Here is a 21710-nt window from a genome sequence, read left to right as displayed (position 1 = left end):
TTTACACACAATAATCACACAAGTCACGTTACATACTGTGGCATTATGGCAAGATACTTATGGCATTTACCATTTCCTCTGGCGAGAGTGATGGCAGCTCTGTGCTAGCAAGGCGAGAGGGGAGATATAAGATTCAATAAGAGATTTGTTAGCCTCACGGTGAATCCAGGTATTTTGCCGAGGTGGAACCAGATCCAAAATGGAACCCACTTTCGTCACCACACCCTACCATGAAAACACAGACATGGCTAAAGAAAACAAACAACAAATGGCACACAGAACATAAAAGCCCTTTTTCTGTAAACCTTTTACATGATCCTTGACCGACGCATATAACAGAAAAAAAAAAAAAACAGACACAAGGTCCTACAACGCATCTTAAGAATAAATTAGCACTCTGACATGTACTGGCTGTCTGTGCTGCAAAGTGAGGAGCTTTAAAGCTCACTGCCTACCAGTCCAAGCAAGGCATTAACAATGACCAGGACAAATGTCAGAGAAGAGATACACAATAACACACACACACACACACACACACACACACACACACACACACACACACACACACACACAGGGAAGTCCTGAAGGCTGCGGCCATGTTATCACACAGTCTGGAGGCCTCTCTCGTGGCCGTCGAGCTGTACCTTTATCTTGTGCAGTTCCTCGATCTCCTGGTGGTGACGCTCCGTCTTGTGGCCCACCAGGGAGCGGTAGAAGTGAACGGCGAACACCACAAAAATCACCCCCACCGGGACCATGATGATGGTGGATGCCAGCGCAGCCTGCCAGCCGCTGTTCCGCGACACGGGTGGGGGTGTCGTGGGCGCGGCGCCGGCATCGGCTGTTGTGGTGCAGCAGGCGGTTACCTTTCGGGCCCCGCCGGAGTCTACGGGCAGGAACTTGATCCAGCAGAGGAGCACCACCTCGGCTAGAAACAGCAGGATGCCCAGGGCCGTGGAGAAGCCCCAGGCCAGCTCGATGAAGTAGTGCATGCGCTCGTGGGGCGACTCGCTGACCGAGTTGAGGTTGTGGATGTTGCTGACGGCCTCCACGTTGGGCAGGATGCAGGTGCTGATCAGCAGAGCGAAGAGGTGCACCGCCACCAGCACGGTGGTGCACACGCTGAAGGCAACGAGGAGCACAGGAGGGTAACTGTACTGCATCTCCAGCTGCACCTCCACCATGGCCACCTACGACATGTTAACAGGGAAACGGATAAGCAGGTTACCATATATCCGTGTTTACTTCACAACAGGATAAGGCTCACACTGAGATACAGTGCATGGAGACAAACGCAGTCATTTTCTAACTCTTCTGATGTCCTGAAGGCCATCTCAATGCTGTTCATATCAACGTTTCACATATTCAACATCTTCAGACCTTGACATGAGAGAGCTGAAATAAATTAACCAATAAAAAATAAAATCATCAAAATAATCCACACACACACACACACACACACACACACACACACACACACACACACACACACACACACACACACACACACACACACACACACACACACACACACACACACACACACACACACACACACACACACACACACACCTCTCTTTGAAGTTGCTTTAAGGGATACTCAGACCTTGGAGAACTGATGGTTAGTACTTGCCATGAATTAATGTAATTGTGATTTATTAGTAGGGTTGGGTATCGTTTGGTTTTTTTTCGATTCCGGTGCCAAATCGATACTTTTAAAACGGTGCCGGTGCCTAAACGGTGCCTGAACCGGTACTTTTCGATAAAGTAAAAAAAAAAAAAGAAGAAAAAAAAAAAATAAGGGTAGTAAACAACAGTCAGTGACTTGTTTATTGCTAAGGCCATGGTCAAAATTAAAGATTTAATAATAATGTAATAACTATAACAATAACTTATTTCACCAGTAAATTGCTGTTGAACCCCAGATGGGAAAAGGGTATTTTACAATTACTGTGAATGCACCTCGAGGCTACCTGTTTTAAGTGAATCTGTGTTGTTTAATTCCGACAATGGCAGCTGCAAGTGAACGCACCGTCTGTGTTGTTTAATTCCGACAACGGCAGCTGCAAGTGAACGCACCGTCTGTGTTGTTTGATTCCGACCATATAAACATACTGTATATCTATGAATTGCGACAACGGCAGCTGCTGCGCTGCAGTGCAGACTGTTACATCCCGCTGTTGAAGTCCTCCTCAGTGAAATACAGTCACACTTTACACTGTTTAACGTTAGCTGTCAGCATTTTAACCGTGATTAATCCAGCTGCTAGCTAAAGGTAGGCTAACGTTACATGCTGTCAGGTGTAGTGTAAAGTTGAGCACCGAAATGAGGCACCGAAACTTTCGTTCTTATTCGGTCTCGTTACTACCGTTTACGTCGGCACCGGTTCCCTATTGGCACCGAGTTTCGGTACCCAACCCTATTTATTAGTAACTTAAATCCAAAAGACAAACTATAAGCTTTAAGGTAGCTCTTCAGCAGCCAACACTGAAATCTTGAAAGTACAAACAAAACGTTGAATAATAATAAGTTTCTTTGATATAGCACCTTTTACAGACAAAGTCACAAAGTGCTTCAAATGATAAACATTTGTAACAATACAGTAAGATCCAACAGAAAATAAGCAAGAAAAAAATTATTGAAAGACCAATGAAAATCATTTAGAAAGCTAATTTAAAAAAGTGTGTCTTCAGCTTCTTTTTAAAAGCTTCAACAGAGACTGCAGAACGTACGACAGTAGGAAGGTTTGGAGCCAACGCTTCAAAAGGAACGGCCAGTTCCTGCCCACAGCTGTATTTCAACGAGACGGGGTTAAGCAAGATTTATGGTATTGAAACCGTTGTGTATTTTTGGCTACTTTCAGAGCTGTAGAGGAGATACACTTGATGGATTGTGGGTAAACTTTAGCTTCCGTGGTTGGTGTTAGCCATGCTGCTGTAGAGACATGCTGTTGGGCTAATAAATGGTTAGTATTCCATTGTAGTCTGGGTTATCATTGTTATACTTAGTAACATGAAAGAGTGAGAATATAACAGAAATGAATTAAAAAAACATGAGCTGCCCAGAAAGCAGCAAAGAAAACTAAAAACCTTTCATGGGATGAAACATAAAAACATGCAGTCATGTCCTTTAAGAGGCTGTGATTCACTGAAGCTGGTAAAAAAAAAAAAAAAAAAAAAAATAATAATAATAATAATAATAATAATAATAATAATAATAATAATAATAAGAAGAAGAAGGTGGATCCAACTGACCATTGCGAAGCCAGAGAGCAGTGCCGAGGTCCTGCTGGAGGCCTTCAGCTTGGCCCGGCTCAGGTAGAGTTTCCTCCAGGACAGGGCCTGCACCGAGTGGTGGTTGGAGCTGACCAGCTCCAGGTAACTGCGCCTCACCCAGTCCCTGTAGTCCATCCCCCCGCCGTCTGAAGCCCGCTCTGAGGCCCCTGGGGCCGGGGAACCCATCGGCACGTTCAGCTCACTGCTCATAGCACCTGGTGGGCATAAAGGGGAGAGATGGACACGCCAACCGTAGACTGGTAATATTAATGGACAGAGCATGTGTGACGTCCCCCGTTGGTTTGTGGAGATCTGCTACGAGTCGTCGAGTTCGCCGTCCGCGGCACAGCCATCCTGGCTGCAGATGTGACTGTTTTAGACGAGGGGGGGGAAGCCACAGGCTGTTGGGCGCTATCTGACTGGGACGTTAGCTGAGAGTTGGCAACGCTGCTTACGCTCTACGTTACACACTTCCACTGGCAATCTGGATGCAACTGCTGCTGAAAGCTAGCCTACGTCATTCGAGGTAAGATTTAGCTTCGCTAAGTTTTAACTATATCTTTGTCCCATAGTTATATTACATATAAGACAGGTCGCGGACTGTCAATCACATCATAGCCACGTCCTAAAACACCCCCTGCTTTATCGCCGATTTTAAAATCTACGAGACCATAATTCAAAAAAAAAATGAACATGATTCTGGGTTGCAGAAGACTTAAAACTAGCGATTGAGATCATAAACTCATTATGAAAATGTTTACTGAGGTAATAAATCAAGTGAGGAATGGGTCCCTTTCTAATAGACTTCTACAGAAACCGACCTCCTTTTGTAACCGCATGTGTCGCCCCCTGCTGGAATTCAGATAGAAGGCAGGTTTAAGGCACTAACCGCATTTGCAGCACTCTGCCGAACCGGATGCTTTGTCCATTAATATTAACAGTCTATGATGCCAACACAAGGAACTGCAATTTAAAAAAAAAAACAACCTTTTATTATCTTTTTCCCAAAAGTTATCATTTTAACTGTCTACATTACGTATATCAGAGTGCAATAAGTGTTAAACTTCCCCTAACCTCATCGATCCCTGGAGCTCCCTGTTTTTGTTCATGTTCAACAATAACTCCCCTCTGTCAAAGAAAATCACAAATATTTCCACGACCCACAGTGAACTGTTTGGAATATAATGTCCATCTGTCAAAAAATGCTCCAGGCCAGCAGGCTGGTGGCAAAGAGCCAGAGGAGTTGTTAGGAGTAGTAACTCCCAGTGCATGCGTGTGTGACTAGCAGGAGATGGAGGTAGAACGGGAAAGAACTATAATGAGAACAATAAAAGCATTAATCCAAATAAAGGGAGTTTTAAAAATAAAATGTATTACACACATTTTTTAATATAGAAAAAAAAAAGCCACTCTGCTTTATCATCTGTTTTAAAATGAATGGGACCATAATTTACTAATTGAACATCATGCTGTATTGAAGAAGACTTGAGCGAACTAGCAATCGAGACCATAAACTTCTTAGGACATAAATCAAGTTAGAATTAGGAAAATGTTTCCATAGACTTCTTTTTGGAGCCAGTGGAGTGTCCCCTGCTGGAAATTAGACAGAATGCAGATTTAAGGCACTTCCACATAGGCTTCACTTTTCAGGCCTGGATGTTGCTGCTTGGCTTTGGTCTCCAGGAGTTGTAGCATCTATTCACCGACAGATAAAAATACAGACTAACTGACTTTTTAGCTAGCTAGCAAACAATGAAAATTAATGGTTTATCCCCCCCATACACACATTTTATAGTATACTTACTAGGTCCAGACAGCACATTAAACTTTAATTTTGGTTTACGTCATCAATACACTAGGATTTACTAAACCGATATTAGTTTTTAATTGTGCAACACAGCTCTGCTTAATTTTAAATCTGGATTTACTCACTGTCAAAACATACAATAGTATTGTAATACTATTTACAATAGTGTGTTTAAACTTTGTGGGACCAGTTTGAAGAAGGTAATTGCCTGCCCAAAGCACAATCCAAGATCCATAAGTTAATGTTTTATTCCTAGTTTTGACTGACCTGCACAGAGCCCTGACCCTAACCCCATCCAACACTTTTGGGAATGAACTGGAACTGGACTGAGAGCCAGGATTTATTGCACAACATCGGAGGGCAACCTGTGGCAGAAAGGGAGCAAATCCCTGCAGCCAGGTCCCAAAAGTAAAGAAGTAGAAAAGAAGACTAGAGAGGCTGCTATACCAGCATATTAATGCCCATAGTTTTGGAAAGATGTGTTCAAGGGACTTTAAGTTTTGCCACTACTGGGCATGTGAAGCTCTGACAGTTCAGCTCAGCTGCCCCACTCCCTGTTAATCTCTTAATTCTCAACCACACATACTTTGCAAACACAAACCACTGGTTTTTCGAGTTTGTAAACTTGTACATTACATGTCACATATAAGGTGACATTAGCCTAGAAATCTAGACTCCCCCTAGTGGCAGCAAATTTATTTGGCAGCCAGGGGGGGGTCTAGGCACTCTCCTTTCAAGCTGCAAAAACCAAATTTTGGTCAGGCCAATCACATTGTGTATAGAGTCGGTGGGCGGGGCTTATGGCTGCTGCTGCTGGGAACAGCGGTCTTCTGGAAGACTTTGAGTTCAGCTTTTCTTTGATAAAAGAACAAAGAACGGCACAGAAATCATTCTTAAAAAATGAAGATGTGTTCGGAGTTTTACCGACCGGATACGGCAAAAGTTTAATCTACCTTCTTCGTTGCTCTGCCTGGTTGTAGCGCTATCCTATTACGTGCAGAGGGAATTTGAAAGACTTCCGATTATCCCGCCCCTCGGATCGAGCTCCGTCAATGGTGAGTTCCCAGACCCTACATCTGGATGTGGGTCTGGCTTGTCAGGCTAAGGTGACATGGCAGCAACCCATACAATATATTGGTCTTGTAACTGTAGGGTATTTGGTGGCGTAGCTTTCAAAATAAACTGCAAGTACAAAGTTGGATTGTGGTCACAACTTCAAAAACAGCTGTGAATCTAAAAGCAAAGTGGTAAAAGTAACTTAGAGTAAAGCACTGTTCTACAGGCGACCCACTGATTTCGCAGTGGTTAACACTTCAGCAGATGAGTGCATCTTTACGCCTCTATGTATATTTAGATCACTGGTGAGTTAGCAGGATCCGTTTACCGAGTTCTGCTAACAGAAAAGCTAGTTTGCAATTATTAAAAAAGGAGCTGTACTCAAAGTACTGAAATAAAACACAACAGCGGGATGTGACTGCGTCCGCACGGCTCTCAGAGATCGTTCTCTAATATGTGAAATACCGACGTTTTCTCACGGCCACGTGCACTGACATGCACGCGCGGCCCGGACCGGCTATCAACACAAATAACAGAGACACGCAGATTACAACCCACACACAGGGAGTGTGCGTGACTTCATTCTCTTCTCCGGATGCCATTAATCAATATCGTAACGTTACATAAATGTGTTTGTCGAGTACAACCCTTTTAATCAACGTTCCTGTCATGCCGGAAGTGCTAACAATATTGTAAAATATTCTAGTGCACGAATGAGACATGAAATCCTCTCCACTTATCATGTTTATGAGCAGTAAGTTAAGGTGTAACCTTAACTCTAGCTAGTCAACGTAAGACAGGGACTCGTGTAACGTTAGCTAACTTAGCTTACAAATAAACACGGTTTCTAATCTAAATTCGCTCCTCTGTTGTGCAATTGCGACTACTTTTTTTCACATTACCTGTCTGCCGAGGTGCCTGTTTAGTTATTCAAACTCCACGGAGCTCTTCTCTGCACACTGCACACGACAAGAAATGGGAAACCGTCTTATCCACTGGGAGTGTTTTGGTTGAACAACTTCCGCTCTTCGGATGCGGTTATCAACTCTTCGTTCACCTTCCAGCAGTCGACACACGGTCGGTAAAGTTACTCCTCGCCGCCATATTAAGCGTACCTTGGTGCTGGCTTTCCTCGCTGTCAGGCAAATTTACCGGGCACCGGATTTCTATGTTTTCGGGCCGTTCACAGAAGAGACCCGAGGCAGGAAAACTGAAGTCGTTTAAGGAAGGCTTCCGGTTGGGCGTGTTGCTTTCAAAATAAAAGCACAAAGGATTCATCTTTGGGTTGTAGGGAGAGCGTGCATTAGCGCACCAGTAGCCTATGTCAGTCGGTGTAGTTTCTGGTCAGTTTTGGTACAGTTAAAAATAAATGAATAAGCAGCCAATAGAATTGGCACTTGCAAAATGGTGTAAGCAGTACGGTGGCCGAGACGGTTCAACACAAACGCAAAAGCCACAACACAAACGCAAAATCCACAACACAAACGCAAAAGCCACAACACAAACGCAAAAGCCACAACACAAACGCAAAAGCCGCAACACAAACGCAAAAGCCGCAACACAAACGCAAAAGCTACAACACAAATGCAAATGCAAAAGCTACCACACAAATGCAAAAGCTACAATACAAATGCAAAAGCTACAACACAAATGCAAAAGCTACAACACAAATGCAAATGCAAAAGCTACCACACAAATGCAAAAGCTACAACACAAATGCAAAAGCCACAACAAAAGTGAGTGAAAACAGAAGTCAGCGTATGAGCAGGAGGGAATTTCTTGCATGTTTGAGAAGTAATTGAAATATGGTTCCTTGCTAATTAGGATTACCGTAATGTTGCTATGTGAGTGTCACAAATAAGCAATGTTGTTCAATATCTTTGTATTTTCATGTATGTACTCTCCATTTAGGCTACAAAGGAAAGTGTGTGTGTGCCTATTTGTAGGGGTAAGACTAAGGACATGCAACAAAACCATAGACTGTACAAATGGTAATTTACAGTCTATGAACAAACCCTTTTATATGGCTTTAAACACAGTGTAAACACAGGAGTCCACAGTCTGAATTCTATTTATTTTTATTAGTAAGCATGAAGCAAGGTCATTTTTAAATTTCTGGGTTTATTTAATTCAGACCAACCCATGTATGTGTGTATGTAGGACATATAACGCCCCTAACACTATAATAGGCAGCATATTGAAGGTAAAACAATTAGCATTCACTTTAAACATCTGTTTACAGTAAACATAACCACACACACACACACACACACACACACACACACACACACACACACACACTTTCCAAACCAACAGTATCGAGGGAATTTGCCACTGGGATCTGATCGCTAACCAGATATATACGGTTAACAAGTTACAAGCATGTAACAGTGGGATATAATATTTGTGTGATTTAAACAGCTTCACTAAACGTGACAAACTAGCCTATAGACTTTAAACGTAGGACTCGCGGGTAAAAGACGCTGGGCGCCATTTAGATAACGTTATAGCTGTAGCTTCGTAGCCTAAATAGCAGAGTACATATGAAAATAAAAAAAGATATTGAACAATGCTGCTTATTTGTGACAAACACATTGTGACAGTAATCATAATGAACAAGGAACCATGTTTCACTTACTTCTCAAACAAACAAGAACTTTCCTCCTCCGGCTCCGTTTGTCAACCACATCTGCTTCCAGCTTATGTATTTATGTTGTAGCTTTTGCGTTTGTGTTGTGGCTTTTGCGTTTGTGTTGTAGCTTTTGCGTTTGTGTTGTGGCTTTTGCGTTTGTGTTGTAGCTTTTGTATTTGTGTTTTAGTTTTTGTGTTTGTGGTGTGGCTTTTGTATTTGTGTTGAACCGTCTCGGCCACCGTAAAGCAGCGTTCAGTTTTTATGCTCCACATATCTGGAACAAACTCCCAGAAAACTGCAGGTCCGCCGCAACTCTCAGTTCTTTTAAATCAGGGCTGAAGACCTTTCTTTTTGATGTTGCCTTTCTTTAAATAATTGTTCATGTCTTATACTGAAGTTGGATTGTTGAAACTGTATGAAAATCTATATAAGCATATAAGGCAAGGATTGCGGGTGGATTATAGAGCAACGGTTTATACATTAACCCATACTAGCACCATAAAATCTTGTATTTTATCTTTTATATATATATATTTTTTAACTGTTTTTAACTGCTCTTTTATGTTTAATTTCTTATACTGCACTGTAACTTGTATTCTTGTATTTTAATTGTTTTTATGTTAAGCACTTTGAATTGCCCTGTAAAGCTGCCTTGCCTTGCCTAATCTGTGCAAGTATGACATTAACTATGGGGGCGTTTCTTTTAATGTCAACTAATCTCATTAAAAGTCCAAAACCAACAACACATTAGTTTGTCTCTTAATACTTTATCTCCCCTTGAATTGATTAGTTCCTACAAAAGTGGACATCTTTTAAAAACAGCTAACAAATATATAGTTCTTTTTTCTTTTTTATTTCTCATAACAGCTGGACAGTTTTTAGCAAACTATTACTTCTACTACACAAGTGAAGACAGTCAATGATAAAGGAGTACACAGAGTATCTAAAACATTTATTGAGTATCATCACAGAGTACAAGTGAAAAAGCAGCCAGAACTGGCTGTTAGAGTAGCTCCAAATCCTGATTTAGGGGATTCATTCATGATACTGCATTGCATCTCGGACACCATTAATATGTTCATGCATAATAGAACTGTGTCTATCTAGCTTTCTTTCTAGCTTCACATACATGTAAAATTTCCGGTTTTGGAAAAATACAAAGTAATATAAAACATATATTTAACAAAGCATTTGTTACTGTGCAGTACAAATCTAGTATTTTTCATTTACGCCCTGTACAAAGGCCTTTTGTGCGTTCACACTGCTTAGCAATAAAACAACAAATCCTACCAATCCAGTCAGTCACTTCCTGCAGAGTTTGAGTGACAGTCCAATTGTTGACAGTTTTAAAGTTAACACATTTGCCAGGCAATAAAACATATTCAGAGTGCCAATCATAGTTTATAGATTCCCTGTTTTCCTACTGATGACGTTTGTTCCGCAGGTTGGTTTAATGAACAATTGTTTGGCTGACCAAAAGCTGGTTACAGCTATAAAACCTTTACAGTCTCTCTACAGTTTTTAGGAAAAAAATCAGAGCCACTAGTTCCAGAACTGGCCTTGACAGTTAAAGGTCCCATGGCATGAAAATGTCACTTTATGAGGTTTTTAACATTAATATAAGTTCCCCCAGCCTGCCTATGGTCCCCCAGTGGCTAGAAATGGTGATAGGTGTAAACCGAGCCCTGGGTATCCTGCTCTGCCTTTGAGAAAATGAAAGCTCAGATGGGCCAATCAGGAATCTTCTCCTTATGAGGTCATAAGGAGAAGACTTATGACCTCATAACTTATGACCCCCCCCCCCTCTCCTCTCTCCTCCTCAATAGCTACAGACACAGAAATGGCACATCCTAAGGAAAGCTCATTGTGGGACTGGCTCTAGTGGCTATAATTCTGCACCAAGGATGAATTTTGGGAAAGAGACTTCAGATACAGTATTAGGGGACCACTAAGGTGTATATAAAAGAGACTTCAGATACAGTATTAGGGGACCACTAAGGTCTATATAAAAGAGACTTCAGATACAGTATTAGGGGACCACTAAGGCCTATATAAAAGAGACTTCAGATACAGTATTAGGGGACCACTAAGGCCTATATAAAAGAGACTTCAGATACAGTATTAGAGGACCACTAAGGTCTATATAAAAGAGACTTCAGATACAGTATTAGGGGACCACTAAGGCCTATATAAAAGAGACTTCAGATACAGTATTAGGGGACCACTAAGGTCTATATAAAAGCATCCAAAGAGCACCAAGTCATGGGACCTTTAAGTAATGTGCTCTTTGGAGATGGTACCAAGAGGATGTACTCAAAGTGGAAGAGATTTGGAGGCAGAAGGTCTACAACATGTTTTTAGATGTTAACTGATATCTGGTAAACCAAAAACTATTGTTTTGCGGGTCATGGGAAAACTTCTTCTTTTTTACAGTGGGCTGCTACCATTTGGGCCTCTTTTGCATAACCTGCTGCTGTTTAGGGGCCATTATGATTTTTAAACACTGTTAGTATTTTTTCAGCAAACTGGGGGTTTCTGATGCTGGTGGGCAGGCAGAACAGAAGGCATATAATGGAAGCTTTTCCAGAAGCTTTTGGGTGACGTGGTAATGCTGCTGTAATTAGCATGTTTTCATGTGCTGACAACCCTGCCGCCCCATCCCTTATCTATCTACCCCTAAATACGGCTTACAGCTTTCTATGTTAAACCATCAAAATGATATGCATGTGCAGTACTAAACCAGCCAATAAAATTAAATACATAATTTGGCTTGTTGAAAACTACACGCTGTCTCAACCCAACACTCTGTCAGCACAGAAGGAGCTATCGGCCAAGTTGCTTGCAGGTCAGACGCGTGCTTCAAGGAGGTTGTTGGGAGTTCCATTCAGGGCTTTACTTAACGATGACTATCGAGGTGCTGTGGATGGACTCCATGACAGCGGCCAGGCGACTGCACAGGTCGTGTGCCTGGTTGACATGGACTTTGGGTGGGTCTTTAAGAACTACTGTCTCAGCTGATCCGTCCAGAACCCGAGGCAGAAACTCCCCCAGCTTCACCTGCAATGAGTCTGAAAACAAAGGAAGAGACATAGAAATGGCGGTTTATTAGTGTTAGTATCGGTGTATGTCCCAATTTTACTGCTCTACAAGCGCACAGTGGAGGATGCATGCATATGCCTACGAGACATTGCTGATGCAATACACAGTCCTGCTGATAGTTTCACACTATTCCACTGATTGACAGTTGGTGTTGCAGCAACGCACCAGCAAGAGGCAAGAAAGAGGAGGACTGTTGATAAGCATACATGGATGTTTAAAAAAGGCTTAAGTTAGTTTAAGTAGTATGTGTAGAATGTTAAGCAATTATTTAGCGTTTTACTTAGTATCTTAATTATTGTGATTAAATTAATTTTGAAAATTGGTGCCATCAGGGTTGGAACACTTTGACGACAATTAGAGGATTTTCATAATATATGCAGATGTCTTAATTTAACTTAGAGCTGGGCGATATGGAGAAAATCAAATATCACGAAATTTATGACCAAATACATTAATGTTGATATTGCGATGATATTGTAGGGTTGACTATTGATAATAATGTGGATATAATGACTAAGTGGGTAAAGGCAAATAATAGAAAAGCCTGGTAAGTTCAGAAAATTACATAATTTAACTGTAATGTAGCCTTTAAAACCAGGAAAAGACAACACTTATGCCATATTGCAATATTACGATATCCAAAATTTAAGACGATATCCAGCCTCAAACTGTATATTGATTTTGATATAATATTGATATATTGCCCAGCCCTAATTCAGTGAATTCTTATTTTACCATCCATGTCCTGGCCCAGGCAGCAGCACCAGTGGCTGCGGATGCTCTCCATGGCGTCCCGGTCTTCGTGGGATAAAGCCGAGTCCCGGCTCATCAGGTGAAGGCAGGGGATGACGGCCTCGTCCATGATGGCGATGCCCTCCTCCACATTGGTCTCCTCGCCGCTGCAAAACAGCTGTGATGCACTTTCATTCAATGCCTGTGTGGTGGAGGTTGGGGGAGGAGGAGGAGGAGGAGGAGGAGGATGAGGAGGATGGAGAAGAGAGTAAAAGTTATTTTCACAAGGTTTCTTCTGTACTTCTTATGTTTGCTTGATCACTTTGCAACACTGTGCTCATGAAGCACTTCAGGAAAATTACACATATACTGTATATTTAGAAGCAGATTGCATAATCAGATCAGTTGCCCCATAATGCGTAGATATTGTGGTTATTGATAAAAACCTGATATTCTCCATTTCCTTATTTTTTTTAAGAATAACATAACATAAGGGCTTAAAAGCTGTTTGTCACTGCCCTCTCTGGTTGAGAGTTGCAAGCCTGGTGAGGGTGGTTCGATGTGGTCAGAAGTGTACACCAGTTACTATAGCCAACAGTGATGTCACAAGGTCCTCTAAACCTGCAGTTAAATTACTATTTAAGATACAGAGTTTGCAATAATACTACACAACTGATATTATACTGCATGACCACAAGGTCCATTTAGTAGCTGTTCTAGAACTTTCAATCATGTAGAATGAGCTTCGTCAGCCGATGGAGTTTCCTTAGTTTTCGTGGAATTGTAGATGTTCAAATGTTCTTTTTCTCCTAAACACTTTAAGGACGTTCACGTTGATCCGAAGGCTTTAAGGCATAGTTCAGATTTATTAAGGTGGGGTTGTATGAGGTACTTCTCCATAGTGAGTGTATAACCTACAGTAGATGGCACTTGGCACGCTCCCAGGTTGTAGAAGCAGGCTGCCCTACTTCAAAAGATCAAACTATCCCTTTAAGTTCTGGTGATCTGATCAAAGCCTCCAGAACAGCCACTGTATGGGATTTGTGGTGAGATTGTTTACTCAACTTCTAGTTCCAGGGTCAATATTGAACTTTGAATTTTAACTTCATAGTCATTATTTCAAATTCAACTGACTGCATTGTATGAAGTACTGAGACTGTAAGTAGGCCACTTGGCCAAGTGCTTCTGATCTAAAAATGTTGTCCTGTTAGTGACACAGCCTAATTACAGCAATGTTAGTCTGTTGTTCCAGAGTAACATATGTCAGAAACTATTGGCCAAATGTCATGAAATGTCACATGGACAGTGATAGTTCCCAGAGGATGACTTCTATGATTCTGATGTCTCCTGAAATTTCTTAAAGTGTGGACCAAAATGTCTACTTGCATACAAGAAATATCAAATTACATGGGCAGACTGCCATGGGAAGTCACATTTTCATATTGTAATTTTTTTTCAAACAACCTTTTTATTTTTAAAGGTCCCATGACATGGTGCTCTTTGGATGTTTTTATATAGACCTTAGTGGTCCTCTAATACTGTATCTGAAGTCTCTTTTATACAGACCTTAGTGGTCCCCTAATACTGTATCTGAAGTCTCTTTTATACAGACCTTAGTGGTCCTCTAATACTGTATCTGAAGTCTCTTTTATACAGACCTTAGTGGTCCTCTAATACTGTATCTGAAGTCTCTTTTATACAGACCTTAGTGGTCCTCTAATACTGTATCTGAAGTCTCTTTTATATAGACCTTAGCGGTCTCTAATACTGTATCTGAAGTCTCTTTTACATAGACCTTAGTGGTCCCCTAATACTGTATCTGAAGTCTCTTTTATATAGACCTTAGTGGTCCCCTAATACTGTATCTGAAGTCTCTTTTACATAGACCTTAGTGGTCCCCTAATACTGTATCTGAAGTCTCTTTTATATAGACCTTAGTGGTCCTCTAATACTGTATCTGAAGTCTCTTTTATATAGACCTTAGTGGTCCCCTAATACTGTATCTGAAGTCTCTTTTATATAGACCTTAGTGGTCCTCCAATACTGTATCTGAAGTCTCTTTTATATAGACCTTAGTGGTCCCCTAATACTGTATCTGAAGTCTCTTTTATATAGACCTTAGCGGTCCCCTAATACTGTATCTGAAGTCTCTTTTATATAGACCTTAGTGGTCCCCTAATACTGTATCTGAAGTCTCTTTTATATAGACCTTAGTGGTCCCCTAATACTGTATCTAAAGTCTCTTTTATATAGACCTTAGTGGTCCCCTAATACTGTATCTGAAGTCTCTTTCATATAGACCTTAGTGGTCCCCTAATACTGTATCTGAAGTCTCTTTCCTGAAATTCAGCCTTGGTGCAGAATTACAGCCACTAGAGCCAGTCCTACAATGAGTTTTCCTTAGTATGTGCCATTTCTGTGTCTGTAGCTATTGAGGAGGGGGGAGGGGGGTGTGTGGCCTTGACCAACTGCCCCTTTGTTCGTTTGAAAGCCATGATGTTTCTCTGCTTTGCCTGCCAAATTCTCTGGGTGGGCAAAGCAGAGAAAGGGGAGGTAACCTTGCTCCTTATGACCTCATAAGGAGAAGATTCCTGATTGGTCCATCTGAGCTTTCATTTTCTCAAAGGCAGAGCAGGATACCCAGGGCTCGGTTTACACCTATTACCATTTCTAGCCACTGGGGGACCATAGGCAGGCTGGGGGAACTCATATTAATGTTAAAAAACCTCATAAAGTGAAATTTTCATGCCATGGGACCTTTAATGATGTACTGTAGTCACACACGCACTGACGGAAAGAGCGGCTTTACTCACAGTGAGGCATTTCCTCCTGTAAACAGCGATAAGAGACTTGTCCATGCCACGTTTCTCTCCGTTCTTCAGCAGGGTGAGGTTAGTCTCGTACGCATGAGCCAGGAATATCAGTGCCTCCCGCATCCTGCCGCACACACACACACACACACACACACACACACACACACACACACACACACACACACACACACACACACACACAAGGCAGACAACAGCCACCATTTAATTCTCTACAAAAAACTGCCATAACACTTTTGGCCTTTATTGGTATGTAAACCAATCATCATAATTTTGTAATCCAGTCAGAATGGTATGCACGTGGTATGTTGCAATGAAGTCAAAGCATTTACAAATGCACTACAAAATGTAACTGCTGCTTTTTAAACAATGTCACTAATAAAATATGCATTTTCTTCTTTACTGGACCAGCTGAACTTCATTACCCTTAAAATAGATTTTCCTGCGATCCTGTTTACCTGTTACATATTGTGTATATATGTTTATACTTATATTGTTATATTCTGGTGCTTGATTCTCTTAGCCCTCTTGTATTTAGAGATTGTGTGACGCGCAGTGTAAAAACGTGTAAGAACATTAGTAGCTATGCTATGTCTTCTTCTCTATGTTGTATGTGCAGTGATGATTATTGTAACTGTGATTCGACACATGCTGGCCAGGCGGTGTAGTGATGACACCTACTTCCCATGCTGGTAGTGCTCCAGTCCAGTCAGCAGGTAGACAAACACGGTTCTGAACAGCCTGTAGTCGTCATGCCACTGCTGTGAAAAAGCACACAGGACAACCAACGGGAACGTCATTTGCTGTTTGGATCCCACTTATCATTATAATAAGGGATACGTCTGATGTTAACTTTATATTCTTGTAATAAGAAACAGTTTAAAACAGAGTCCCCATCACTCAAACTGTCATTTCATGCTAGGGTCTACACAGTTCTCATTCCAATGTGACCAAATGCCATCCATCTGTCTGTCTGTCTGTCGTTTGAAGCTGTACCAATTTATCCCACTGTTAATAGAAATAGTTGCTGGACCCCAGATCAGTGTCTGGTGCTTCTAGTGGGTTTTGTGTAACGGCCATAACGTTTTATTAGTAGTAATACTAACTGACGCCTGTCCCACCAATTTTCTCTCAGTTCACTGCCATACAACAAGGTGGGTTGTCTACCTGTCTCAACATTACATATATAAACTACATATTGATGATTGGTATATTGTTCCTGAACTTAAACCAAACAAATAAGGCAGCAGAGATAGATTAATTCCCATTGAAATTATTACAAAGATGGGACCAGTTAACCTCCAACACATGAGCAGTGCGTCCCTGAAAATAAGTCACAAAAGGCAGCCCACCAAGTACTCATCCATATCCATGTCCTCTGGCTTGATGAGGCGCAGCTTGGTTCGGGCTTCCCTCATGATACTGATGGCTCTGCGTGCACAGAAAGGACATAAGTGATGCTTTTAATTTTCACCAGGATTGATACAGGAACATTCACACCGTGCTGCAGGTCTCTGCTCTGGACACTAGATGGCGTAACAGGCACACTGTATGTAGTGCCCTTTGTATAGATATATGAAGGGCACTAGCTGTATGGTCTACTGCAGGGATCTTCAACAGGGGGTTTGGGTCCTCAGAGTCAATGCGGGGGGGGGCTCCAAATATTGTTAATTGTTATGTTGTATGTTGTTTTTTTAAAATGTAAAAAGTCTTAACATGAATCCAACATATTATTAGCAAATATAAATCCCCACTGATGATAGGCATACTGGTCTCTAGTCAAGGTAGTCACTAAGGCCATGCCACATGCATGTTTAACATTAAAACATGATTTATAAAACCATGGCAACAATTATTAGCTTAGTATTCTATGCAAAAAAGGTATTATAAAGGCTTTAGGCCACCCTACATGTTATTCTAGGCCTAATTTAAACTTAATTTTATAAAATATATGTAATAGGGGGTCCTTGCTCCATCTCTCTTTCAGTTAAAGTGTCTTGGCTTAAAAAACGTTGACAACCCCTGGTCTACTGTATTCCTTAGTCTACAAACTGCTGCTGCTCTGAGAAAAGCCTTCTTTCCAACCACCTTAGTTATTCACTTACTTTTGCTATGTGTACACATTGTACATAAACAACCGACCCAACAGAACCCTTTCAAATCTCTCTTTTCTGACCCCTAATTCCTCACAACTTGTTTTATTATAATGTATTATAATGTCCATATAATGTCCAACAGAGATTTATCCTTAGATCTTGGGGTTTGTGATCCATTTTCTTTTATAATGTCAGTTTCATCCTAGATTGTGACAATAGCTTCTTTCTATTCATGTTTTTATCTTTTAAAAACCTATGTAAAAGACTAATGTCTGAGACTCATCAAGGAGCCATTTGTCTGTTATCTGTGTGTACCTCTCATCGAAGCTCAGGTTGCGGTCGGTAAACTGCTCCAGCAGCGTCCTCTCAATAATGCGATTGGGCGCTTTGTTCTGGAAGAAGTAGACCAGAGCGTGCTGCAGACGAGCATCCTCCTGGGGTGTGGTCTCCTCCTTGGAGAGCTCATACAAGCGGGAATACTCCTCGTGGAAGGCCTGAGGGAACAACGGGAAACATCTGTTTAAATCATATCTAAATAAGCCAATGCTGGTAGTTGGCAACATGTTAAAGTGCCAGATAGATGTTTTTTCTTTTTTTTTATGCAACCTCAAAGTGACTGAACTCAGAATGACTCATACAACAACTGAGTACTGTATATTACAAGAGGTTAAGTGATAATGCTTGCTTTCTTCTTCTTGCATTCTTCATTCATAATGGATTACTAAAGTTGAAAATCTCTGAAAAACAATACATAGAAAAAAGTTGTTTGACTTTTTCCTTCAAGTATCAACCCAAGTATCTCCTTATGTGAGGAGAGCAAATGGATTTTTTTTTACTTAGACACTGGAACAAAATTTGTAATATTTTCTAGTATTGAAGTATTTTCTTTGTTCTCATTAAAATGTGGGGTTTATTGGATTTTATGAGTCAAAAGACAAGGTTAAAATGCTCATCTTGTTATTGACTTTGACCTTACATTTGGAATAGTTTACAAAAGAATCTGTTCTTTATCATTAATAGAAGAAAATCTTTGGGATGCTTCTGATCCTCTAATAATTAACACTGCCAATAGTTACAGTATATATTGCATACTGATGAATGAATTAACTTGTAGCCAACAGGTCCATCATTACATTTGGGTGTTTTTGTGTTTATGTCTTGGTTCTAATAAATATGTGGGGAAGAGATGAATAGAATACAAAATAAAATACTTTATCATCTACGTTTTTGTGTGCAAAAAAAGCAGAAATGTGTCTTTTTGTTTGCATGTGCAAAATCTGTGATTAAAAAGAGTACATTAAAAGACATCATATCACATACAGACAGGGCACATTAAAACCCATTTACATAGTGAGAGAAAATGTTGCTCCTATATTTGAAAGAAGCAGTTTAATGTAGCAATGTAAATATTTAATGTTGGCTGGCGAAACGATTCCAGAAAACATATTGATTTTTTCATTGTTTTATGAACCGTGGAGGCGTGAGGACCATACCTTGATGAGGCCAGCCTCAGGGCCTTCCTTATCGAAGGTTTGTCTGGCCTTGGCTATGGCTAGAATGACACCCTGCATAGCTGGAGTCAGCATCATCTAGGAAATAAGAAGAAACAAGAGATTATAACATCACCTGGGCAAAGTTGGCTACATTTTGAACTGATTAACTATTTATCAATCTGATGGTGTCATAAACATCAGATCTGTTAATATATCTTAATGCAGCTATGTATTTTACTCCTTTAATGCAATACGTTTATCCTCAAATTTCCCCCATTTAATTTATATTTGGATGCAGTAACTTAGGTTTAACTAACTTTGCTATGTGGTATAAGCTACTGAGATCACATCACATTGTGAGACGTGCTTACCTCTTCATTGTATCCATCAGCATCAGCTCTCACCATGATCCGGCCCACGTTGGGGATCTCCACCTCCGAGACCTCGTTCTCAGTCTGTCGCTGTCTGGCCGGGACCTCCTGCTGCTGCTGCTCATCCTCCAGCTTTGCTTCATGTTCAGGAGCTTCTCTGGAAGCCTCTGACTCGCCTTCAGCTTGAGGGCCGAGGCCTGCCGCCTGTGTGTCGTCCTTCTCCACATAGGGGTCAGATGGTGCTGGGTTACTAAGCTCTGCTTCAGGGCCAGAAGTCTGACAGAAAGATTTAACATAAGGCACATTACTATACCTTCTATACATCCACTATCTATAGCCACTTGTTCTGTCTGCTTCCATATAGAAATGCACCTACACTTATCAACACATCGGTATGTATTACAAAAAACTGTGGAACAAAGTTAATATATATGGATAATGACAGTTTAAATACAGTATACAGCATGTGTTTCTATTTTAACACCAACCATTTAATGCCATCTAAAGCTTACAGTAAACATTATATTTATCAGGCTTATAATCAGTTTCTGTTGACAGGGGTGCTGATTCAACTGGTATTGGACTGCACTGGTGTTTCTAATATATATATATATATATATTTTTTTTAAGAGTTACATTTCCACCACAGGGTGGAATTGAACCCCCGGCCACTGCAGTAAGGACTAAGCCTCTGTCCATGGGGTGCATGCTCAACCAGGTGAGCTATCAGGGAGCCCTGTGTTTCTAGTATTTTGACCAGAACAGAAACTGAAAGTGATAATGTGAAAATCATATGATATGCCTCTGAACAAGCTACTGACTATTAAAGCTTTAGTGCATAACTTTTTGATATTAATAAACGTCCGTTACATTCAAGCCATTGCCAAATGAGTTGCTACAAAGCTAATTAACACTATCAGCTCTACATAACTCTCTCTGTATTTCTCAGTATGCCTGTGTTCAGAAAATGTTGTTGTCCGGCGACTTTCGCGCGAAGAAACTTGAGTGAAGATAATTACATCTTCTGAAGAGTCCGTCATGTTTTTTTAATCCTCCGTGTCCTCCTTGGCTACTAGCAACTGTGTGGAGGAGGGGTGGGGGTGATGCACGATCACAGAAGGCTTGTATCATGTGGATGCGCTGACAGTTTTGTTGTCATTACTTAGAATACCTCATGGGGAAGACAGAAACTTGGCACTATAGCAAATGAGTTGATAGCAGTGATTACTCCTAACTTTTAGTTTATCTGTGCATCACTCTCCAACCCACCTGACATAAAGCCTGGATCTCCATGGCTATGCTAAGAGGAGAAACAAGATCCTTGACCCAGATGAGCTCACTTTATTTTTGTGGTCTAGAATTTCTGACCCATATTCTAACGAGGGGGGAGCGGGTGGTCGGGGTATCACAGACGTGCCCACCTGACTCTGAAGCTCCTTTTCAGCTGAGGCGGAGCTCTGGCTGGGCCCCAGAGTGTCAGTGACTGCCTCACTGCTGGTGTCGTCTGGCTGGCAGCTGGGGCTCTGTGGTGGTGGGGGTGTTAACTTTCTTGGTTCTTCTGGGGTCACAAAAAAAAAGTTCAGTAGTTACTTGCAGGATATACTGTATAAAGATTACCTCTTGTTTTGTTGGAACATGTGTACGTTCAAAAGTTGTTTAAGTCGTGCAACAGAAAACTCAGATTGGACAGATAGTCTAGCTAGCTGTCTGGATTTACCCTGCAGAGATCTGAGGAGCAGTTAACCATAGTCCTCAGAAATTACAGTTTAAAATTACACAACACAAAGAAAGCGGAAGGTGGTGGATCTCTGAAAAGAGTGACATCCGGCGGAATTTAAAGCAGAACGAAAGAAATCCTGGAAGTGGAACGTCGTGGATATAGACTACCTAGATATAGATACAGATATGAGGCCCCGTTTTAGTGGTGGTGCAACAACCAGCGCAAGATCATTTAATATTTTCTTTCAAATTCAATATGCCCGTCTGTGTGGTATTTTGGTGCCCAGTGTGTGCTGAACAGGTGGGAGGTTGATTCAAATGAAGCAGCGCAGCAAGTTGTTAGTATTTTGGAGGAAATTGGGTCTTTGACGTCTCAGAAAGCCGTCTGTTTCTGGCTTTCTTACCATTTAATGTGGTTAGAGTAGGAATGCTAGGAAAGCCGTCTGCATTTATCTTTACTGTAAATCAATTTAAGTAATTCTTACAGTATAGGTTGCCCACAACTGCTTCATACTGTATGAAAAGTTTATCCTTCAGTTAATTGAAACCCTTGCAGCCATCTGAAGGCAGCAGGACGGATATGTTGATAAATCTGCTGC

General features: G+C 41.2%; 2 protein-coding genes across 6 annotated transcripts in view; both read right to left on the bottom strand.

Annotated features, from left to right (window-relative positions):
- Nucleotides 1-8903, bottom strand: orai2 (ORAI calcium release-activated calcium modulator 2). 3 transcript variants are annotated; one of them, XM_028596284.1, is made up of 3 exons: nucleotides 8777-8903; nucleotides 3255-3490; nucleotides 1-1190 (listed from the first exon to the last, which is right to left on the bottom strand). In XM_028596284.1, exons 2-3 carry the CDS (start codon nucleotides 3483-3485, stop codon nucleotides 603-605), a joined length of 819 nt encoding a protein of 272 aa, XP_028452085.1. In that variant the 5' UTR covers nucleotides 3486-3490; nucleotides 8777-8903; the 3' UTR covers nucleotides 1-602. The 3 variants fall into 3 exon arrangements, with proteins under 3 accessions (XP_028452085.1, XP_028452084.1, XP_028452086.1); XM_028596283.1 differs by lacking the exon at nucleotides 8777-8903 and adding an exon at nucleotides 7041-7587; XM_028596285.1 differs by lacking the exon at nucleotides 8777-8903 and adding an exon at nucleotides 4165-4199.
- Nucleotides 8904-11056: 2153 nt separating this feature from the next.
- usp28 (ubiquitin specific peptidase 28) overlaps nucleotides 11057-21710 on the bottom strand; it is a 33030-nt gene continuing 22376 nt past the window's right edge. For all 3 annotated transcript variants that reach the window (XM_028595326.1, XM_028595328.1, XM_028595327.1), the window contains exons 18-26: nucleotides 20814-20950; nucleotides 19393-19668; nucleotides 19022-19117; nucleotides 17844-18022; nucleotides 16785-16863; nucleotides 16114-16193; nucleotides 15415-15538; nucleotides 12605-12803; nucleotides 11057-11838 (exon numbers count right to left, since the gene is read on the bottom strand). In XM_028595326.1, coding sequence (XP_028451127.1) covers nucleotides 11663-11838; nucleotides 12605-12803; nucleotides 15415-15538; nucleotides 16114-16193; nucleotides 16785-16863; nucleotides 17844-18022; nucleotides 19022-19117; nucleotides 19393-19668; nucleotides 20814-20950 — 1346 coding nt within the window. In that variant the 3' untranslated portion in view covers nucleotides 11057-11662. The remainder of the gene's footprint in view (nucleotides 11839-12604; nucleotides 12804-15414; nucleotides 15539-16113; nucleotides 16194-16784; nucleotides 16864-17843; nucleotides 18023-19021; nucleotides 19118-19392; nucleotides 19669-20813; nucleotides 20951-21710) is intronic.

This window comes from Perca flavescens, chromosome 13 (assembly GCF_004354835.1).
Source record: "Perca flavescens isolate YP-PL-M2 chromosome 13, PFLA_1.0, whole genome shotgun sequence".
Classification (NCBI taxonomy): Eukaryota; Metazoa; Chordata; class Actinopteri; order Perciformes; family Percidae; genus Perca; species Perca flavescens.
The sequence above is the reverse complement of the archived record's forward strand: the minus strand, read 5'-3'. Positions and strand labels throughout refer to the sequence as shown.